Here is an 8,310-nt window from a genome sequence, read left to right on the forward strand (position 1 = left end):
ACGAGTTACTTTTAATACTCATCATCATCAATAACTTGAAAACCCTTTTTAGGTCCTGGCTTGTTCTAGGATTTTCCGCCATTCTGTTCTGTTCCTTGCTTTGTTCTTCCAATTGGTAATCTCAAGTGTTTTCAGATCTTGTTCCACTTGTTCCATGTATCCGAGTTTGGGTCTTCCCTTTGACCCTCTCCCTACTGGTGTCTGCCTCATTATGTGTTTGGGTGTTTCAGTCTCCAACATCTGTTCAACATGGCCCATCCAGCGCAAACTTCCGATCTTTATGGGGATTCCGATGTTATGACATCGGGTTCGTTGTAAGCTGCGTATAGTTTCAAAATTATATCTTCTGTGCCATACGTCATAATTACACACGCCATACACACTTTTTATACTAGGTTTGTTCCAACACAATGAAGAACCGTCATGTAGTATCACAAAATTAAGCCTGTTGTCCATAGTAACCACAATAAGTTAAACAAGGATAAACAACATGACATGTCTCTGATATCTTGTTTACTATGAATTTTGACTTTTATAATTTTAAGTAACAAACACATTAGCACATTTTGTAGTGTTTGGTTTATTTGCATTTATTGTTTATTTGGTTTTATAAATCAATAAAGTTTTATGTATTTCTTAATAAAGTTTATTTGGTTTCATATTAATAAAAAATAAATCTAATATTTCAGTTAAATAAAGGACCTAATAAGTTAAATTGTCTGGGGACCCAAGTCCCCAGACAACTCTCTCTCTCTTGTCGATTCCCCATTACTGAGGATCGTGATTTCTTCCAATATTCCTAACAATGTTTCTCCATTGGTCTCTATCTTCAGCTGCTCTAAGAGCTTCGCAGAATGAGTTTCCAGCTGAATGCTTTATTTGGTCAGACCATCTAGTTGGTGATCGTCCTCTTGATCTTCTCCCCGGAACGTTTCCAGAAACGATTAATCTCTCCAAACTGTCGTCACCTCTGCGAACCACGTGACCAAATAATTGCAGAATTCGTTGCAGACATATTGTGGACAGCCTTTTTTAATATTGAGTTGGTTTAGAATTGAAACGTTTCTCCTATGAGCGGTTCAAGGTATGCGCAGCATTCTTCTCCAGCACCACATTTCAAAGGAATAAATTTTTTGGCGCTCGCATGCGCGAAGACAAAGCATGTCCCCAGACAAAGACGTGTATTAATATCGTATTGATGATAACTCAATTTGTGAAAAATTTGCATTTGTATCACTGGTTCCCCAAAGGTTTGAGATATTAAAAATATTAATAGTTTTTTAATGTAATTTACTCGATAGTTTTGTATTTTTCAACAATAGCAATCTTAAATTTGTTGGCTGCAGCTCTGAACAATTGTATTGAACTGCACCCTTACCACTCCCTTAAATTTTGCAACCAGGAAATCCTCCTACGTCCCACATTTCTCTTTCCAGAGTTTTTTCCTTTGAATATTAGCAGGGAGTACTTTTCTCCTCTCATTATGTGGCCTAGATATTCCAGCTTTCTCGTTTGTATGGTTTTCATGACTTCACATTCCTTCCCCATCTTCAGCAAAACATCCGTTCTATATTTATCTTTATAGTCGTAATAGTGTTCAAGCTGTTTAATGTCGAGTCCATCAATCTCCTCAATAGTGAAAAAATATTAAACACTTCAACAAATTAACTTCATAAAATACGTTCACGGGATAATAGACATGTCCTAATTATTACCACTGACACTAACAGGTTGAACCTCGTTACAAAATCAAACCAATACAATGATAGCAGCTGGGCAATCAGTTAGCAGCCTCCTGCTGGTTGAATGGAAAATGTGAATTTTGAAGTAAATTGAAACGTGGAGCATGTGAGTTTTACAGATTACCGTATTTTTAAACATTAATTTTGTATTGGATGGCAAGTGTATTGTGGTACTTTTAGAGTTCAATCAGTCATTTTGAAAAGGGGTCACCTCTACTTTTTTAAATTTTACAGGAAAGGTAAAAAACTTTTTATCTTTAAGACTATTAAAAATAGGAAAATAAATAGGAAAATAAAATAAAAGGTTTTTTTTTAATTGTAAAAGACCTAGGCACCTCATTTTTTTTAAAAGGAGATGACAATTTTCAAAATTGAAAAGCATTAAAAAAAATAGTCATTATAATATGGATATTATGGATAAAATACAAGTTGATGAATATTTTAAAAATGTTTTTTTTAATTTTAAAATAGAAACTGGAATTTTTTTTTAAAGAGATGACCCGTTTTCAAAATGAACAGATCATGTTGTAGAATGGGTATCTCTAGGAGATGACTCGTTTTCAAACTGAACAGGTTTGTGGTGTATGCTGTGCTTACCGTAATAATATTGAAAGTTGACCTGTTTTTATATCGAATAGACGTGTCTATATGTGTATTAAATACAAATTCGACAGAAAGTGATACAAATGACCGATTCAATTTAATGTAATCCAATGTGGAGAATAACAAAATGAGTATATCTCAATTTTGGTCAAAATGTGATGAGAATTTTTGCAGTTAGACCCTTTCAAATATTTTTTTTTGTTTTCTGTAATTAAAATCATTTACTTAAAATAATTTTTCTAACTAGTTTTTTATGTTGATAAAGTAAAATTAATATTTAATTTTTTCATAGAGTTCCTCTTGGTGAAGAAAAAAAGGCAAATTTAGATATCAATTTTAAAATTAAATAGCGATAGGGTTTCCAGATGTTCACGAGTTTGTTTCAATAATTTTAATTCAAATGATATTATTATGGACTCGAACTTTGTTCGCCTTAAAGAAAATGCGAAACCATTGGCTCTACCAGGGTTAGTCCTGTATTTATTAAATTTTTACATTTGTACTTTATATTCATAGAGATTTTCTGTATATTGTTTCATTTGTATTGTTTTCTCTTTACAGGTCTTCTAAAGATGTTGAAGGTGTAGTAGGAACTGAAGCTCCTACTAGTTCTAGAAAATGTCTTACTGAAAGGTATGTAATAAGTCTAAACCAACTGCATGAGAGTAAACAGTTGATTCAAATTCAAATTTACATTATTAATACATTTACATGTATTAAATATTTGTTCAGGCAAATATCATCATTCGGCAGCTCATCAACCCAAACAGCTAGCAGTGGTTTAACTTTGTCTGTCTCAGAAACTGAGGCATTATTAGGACGAGAAAATATTGAAGGGCATGTTGCAGATAAAAAAAAATAGGAAAAGAAGCATTCTATTTTTAGTTTGCATTATTATTTTGTAGAATTGAAATTTTTTCTTTGAATAAGCAATTTTTTTCATTAAATATTTTAATTCAGGAAGCACTATGTGAGAGATTTTTCCCTGTCAGATTTAAAATCACCAATAAAGAGAAAAAGATATACGCAAGCAGTGAAGGTAAATTTGGCAAGAAAAAATAAACATATTAACACCCTAGTAAAATCGAATAAAAGATGGAAAAGACGAGCAACGACATTAAACTCATTGGTGAAGACATTAAAAGAAAAACTCTTTGTTTCAGAAAATGCTGAACCTGTGTTATTGGTAAGTTTTCTTTCTCATACAGGTATTCAATAAACGAATTAAAGAAGTAAATTAAATTAGATATTATAGACTTTTATTTTTGTAATTTTTTTTATTTATTTACAATTTGCTTCAACCACAGAGGGTTATTAGCATTGAACTGTATTTACATCAAATTACAAAGTTAATATTAAATTTGCTTAATCAGTCCTATGGCACGTACACAATTAAAAGTCTCAGATGAATTATTTTCACTTAAACACTGTTAGTTCACTATCACCCACATAACACATCAGAAGAGGTTTCTTCTTTTATAAAATTATTGGTGATCTTCGTATGTCTAAGTCGCAGCCAAAATTAGATTACTTGGTCTCTTCCTAAGTAGGACTTTTCGACGGCAACACATTTTGTTTGATGGTTCAATGTAGAATTTTAATTATTCTAATTTATTTGCCATTTGTCATGGTTGTTGTTCTATTAAGTGTCAGCACAGATGTCACTGCTCTGATCAGTAGGGATGTTGTTAACATACTGTTTTCTAATTTTAGTTTTTAATCTAGTACAGCGACTTGTAATCCGACTTTTAAGATGCTTGGGATAGTGCTGGATGGATTTAAGTTAAAAAATTGACTAGTCCCTCGATATCTTCTGTATACGTTTTCGCAATGCTGAGAGGACCGGCAGAACCATGTGAATTCTCGAAGAAATCAATTAATTCTTCCTGTGTTAAGTATGCGTTATCAGAATTATCTTGAAAGAAAGAACTAGTGCAGTTCATAAGATCTTCTGCTAAATTCTTATTATCTTCAGGTACAGTTTTTGGTTTCTTAGATTTACTCAGAGGTTCGTTAAATAGGTTCTGGTTTACTGTTGCCGGAGGAGTCGTTATCTCTGATACCGCTTGTTTGGACGATTGAGTGTCAGAGGATGACGGAGGTTGATTTTGACTGAGATTAATAATTTCAATGTAATCTGGCTGGATAGGTGTTTGTGTGTGATTTGAATGTAAGGAAGAAATATTGGTTGTTTCTTTCGATTGTGGATTGTAGTAGAGTTTGTGAAGAATGGATAATTGTTTGAATGTCTGTTACATTGGGGTGACAATATTGGATACAATTTGGTTGAGAAGCAGACGGTGAATTTTCAATAGATATTTGTGTATTATTTGTGCACTGAGAGGCTAGATGACCTCGGAATTCGGTAATTTATTTGTTCATAATTAATTACTGCAGACAGGAATTTTTCTAGATTTTTAGGAGCAATGTAGGTATAACGACGGAAACTCAAGACATGCTTAAATGAAGAGTTAGTTGTTCCTATTCTTAGAAAATCCAGTAGAGTTATTTGATGAGCGCCAATATTTTGTAGCGCTATGTCCAATACCAAATATTCAGAATTAATATCCGATATTGAACAATATAATAATATCGCCCAGTAGATAGCACGAATTTATTTGTTATTATATTCACACATGTGGATTATTAGTTTAGATAGAAATTGGTCAAGTATCAACTCAACAATATAATTTGGAAATGATACAAAGTGCTGACGAAAGTAAAACTATTTACCTTAATTAGATATACAAATCACGCGGGCATCGTGTCAACGATGGCCCAAATTAAGCTTCTATAAAACTACAATATCTCAGCTAGAAAAACAGTCTTCAACTGAAACGCGAATAAGTCATAAGTCAGTACTCAAAGTTCTCCCGGGGTAACCACCCTTAGTGTAGGTCTCATTAATAAATTCTCGCATTACTATTTGGTGTTTCCATTCTCTCTGAAGAACAGCCTCCACTGAGGCATTTATACATGGGCCTTATCGAGAAAAAGAAAACTTCGAGGAACTAAAAAGATTCAAGATACCTATATACAGTCCACACCAACAACACGAAGTAGCAGAGAGAGATCACTAGGGAGAACAGGAGAAACAAGCAGAGGATCCACCAAACCAAAGCCAAGAGCCGAACCAGTGACAAGAGCCGCAGAGCCGTACCAGAGACAAGAGCCGAACCAGAGCCAAGAGCCGAACCAGAGCTGCAGAGCCGTACCAGAGCCAAGAGCCGAACCAGAGCCGCAGAGCCGAACCAGAGCCAAGAGCCGAACCAGAGCCGCAGAGCCGAACCAGAGCCAAGAGCCGAACTAGAGCCGAACCAGAGCCAAGAGCCGAACCAGAGCCGCTGAGCCGAACGAGAGCCGCAAGCCGAACCAGAATCAGGAGAGCCTCAACGTCCAGGAGAAAAGAAAAAAAACCGTAAGTTTTTGAATAAGTTAATATTTCTCCAACTTTCACGTATAGTATATCGAAATTTATATTTAAACCTAAACTATTTAAATTATACAGAAAATTTTTATATAATAATAACAAACGTTACTTATCTCTAAAAATATTTAGTACATATTTATATTAATTGAAAATTTGATAAAGAAAACCGTATACATATTACATTATAAAATTAATTTTATAATTTTACTAGAACATCGTAGCAAAGAATTTCAATTTTATATTAGCGTAATGTATCTCTAAAAATATTTAGTACATATTTATATTAATTAAAAATTTGATAAAGAAAACCGTATACATAGTACATATTTCATTTGTAGTTCATTTTATAATTTTACTAGAACATCGTAGCAAAGAATTTTCAATTTTATATTAGCGTAACATGATATCATAATATAACATTCACCTACTTATTTCCCTGACCTTCATCAACACTGATTGATTGTCAGCAAGGTCGGACAGAATCATATTTCGTTATTTACACAAATTCCGGCCGCCGAAGGAATTGTACAATTACAGGTAACGTGAATGACAGTGCTTGAAAAAATAAACAAAATCCTATTTACTAGCGTATAAAAATATAACAAAAACATTTACCTTTGAATTAAGGTAAGGAAGATTTAAAATTTTGTAAAATACCATGGCAGCGGTATACGTGAAACAAGCGGACACAGGAGCGGAACTGGCCAAACTCGTTTCTAATTTTAAGAAGGATTCAAATTCTCGGAAAAATCAACAATACATTAAGGAAAGGCAGGAGAGGTTAGGATGTATGGGATGTATTATAGGGGTAGTACCTTTCTATCGGAACGGCCACATCGAGCGTCATGGACGGGAGATGGTTCTTGATAACTGGTCCTCATAAGACATCCAACTCTCACATTCCGGGCAACTGCATTGGCCTGCAGGCTAAACTAAGTGAGGGTAACCAGATATGGTGAAATCTACCGAATGATTGCCGGTATAAGCAATCCCACCACTTACTGGCCAACGGCTTCGGGCGGATGAGCTAGTATGTGGAAGGGCACTCTTTTGTCCCGAGATCGAGAAATCGGTCTCGAAGGCGGATGAACCAAGGATGGTCAACGGTGGAAGGATGCAGAAGGCAACGGGGAACCACTGCATTAAAGACTCATAGAGTACCCCTAGTTAAGTCATTACGGTGTACACCAAACATATTGGAAACTCTACTGATCATGGGAATCGGATACCAAGATCCGGCAGAGAGAGAAAAGCACAAGACTACAAGGCTCACTCGGTCGTAAACCTGCAAAACCCTTGTACAAAAATGCAGAAACCAACAACTTTAAGAGTTGCAACGTGTAATGTGAGAAGTTTGTTCTCTGCAGGAAAACTGGATAATGTTGAACAAGAAATGAATAGACTAAACATCGATGTTTTAGGAATCAGCGATACACAATGGCCAGGATCCGGGAAATGCTCAAGACGAAATGATGGCGTATTTTATTACTCCGGAATCGACAACAACACCCATCGGTACGGAGTTGGAATCATCATTTCAAAGAAATGGAAAAATTCTCTGATTACCTGTACTCCTTACTCAGAACGCTTAATATTAATACAAATTAAAGAAAGACATAACTTAATAAATCTTATTCAAGCCTATGCACCAACAGCAGATAAAGATGACGATGAAATAGAACAATTCTACAACGACTTAGAAGAAATGCTGAAAGCAATAAAAAAGCAACACATTAACATAATAATGGGCGATCTTAATGCCAAGGTCGGTCAAGGTAAGGTAGGAGAACATGTAGGAAACTATGGACTTGGAAACAGAAACGACAGAGGAGATCGATTGATTTAATTTTGCCAGAGCGAAGACTTCGTAATAACAAACACCCTTTTTAAATTACCTACTCGGCGATTATATACATGGACATCTCCACAACATACCAAAGAAAAAATAGTGAGAAATCAAATAGACTACATTCTGATAGCAAGGAGGTATCGTAATGCTGTTAAATGTACTAAGACATACCCAGGAACTGATATAGGCTCAGATCATAATCCGGTAGTTACTGTGATAGAGGCGAGACCAGAAAAGATAAGGAGACCACACAGAAAGACACTAGTTTAGTTAAACTTAGAAACAAAAATATACGACAAGAAACAGGAGAAGAAATAAATGAAAACCTCAGTTCAGTGCAACAAATTAACGATACAGATAACGTTAACCAAAAATTAAAGGACATAAATACAGCTATACAAACAGCAGGAAAGAAACATCTGACAAAAACGACAACAAAGAACAAGGGGTGGATGACACAGGACATACTAGACTTGATGGAACAAAGAATAAATATGAAGAATTACCTAGACAAATACAAAGAAATAAACAAACACATAAAAAAGAGAATAAAAGAAGCCAAAGAGGCGTGGATTAAAGAACAGTGTGAAGAAATGGAAACCTATGAGAAAAAGTACGATGCGTTCAATATGCACAAAAAGGTAAAAGAGATAACAGGAAGCATAAAGAAATGCCAAATAGGTAAA

At 34.7% G+C, this 8,310-nt stretch overlaps 1 protein-coding gene across 1 annotated transcript; it reads left to right on the forward strand.

Moving 5' to 3' along the window:
• Nucleotides 1-249: 249 nt before the first annotated feature.
• Nucleotides 250-5,655, forward strand: LOC126891240 (uncharacterized). The gene is made up of 5 exons (XM_050660421.1): nt 250-314; nt 2,907-2,978; nt 3,078-3,182; nt 3,306-3,531; nt 5,386-5,655. The coding sequence occupies exons 1-5, from the start codon at nt 250-252 to the stop codon at nt 5,653-5,655; spliced, it is 738 nt and encodes a 245-aa protein (XP_050516378.1).
• Nucleotides 5,656-8,310: the final 2,655 nt, after the last annotated feature.

Source organism: Diabrotica virgifera, chromosome 9 (assembly GCF_917563875.1).
Source record: "Diabrotica virgifera virgifera chromosome 9, PGI_DIABVI_V3a".
In the NCBI taxonomy this organism is placed as follows: domain Eukaryota; kingdom Metazoa; phylum Arthropoda; class Insecta; order Coleoptera; family Chrysomelidae; genus Diabrotica; species Diabrotica virgifera.

Excerpts from the sequence above, each read along its gene's own strand:
- LOC126891240 (XM_050660421.1), top strand. The coding sequence starts at position 250 with ATGGCCCATCCAGCGCAAACTTCCGATCTTTATGGGGATTCCGATGTT. Across the intron at positions 315-2,906 it reads GTTATGACATCGGGTTCGTT|GTCTTCTAAAGATGTTGAAG; the intron begins GTAAGCTGCGTA and ends TTCTCTTTACAG. Across the intron at positions 2,979-3,077 it reads AGAAAATGTCTTACTGAAAG|GCAAATATCATCATTCGGCA; the intron begins GTATGTAATAAG and ends ATATTTGTTCAG.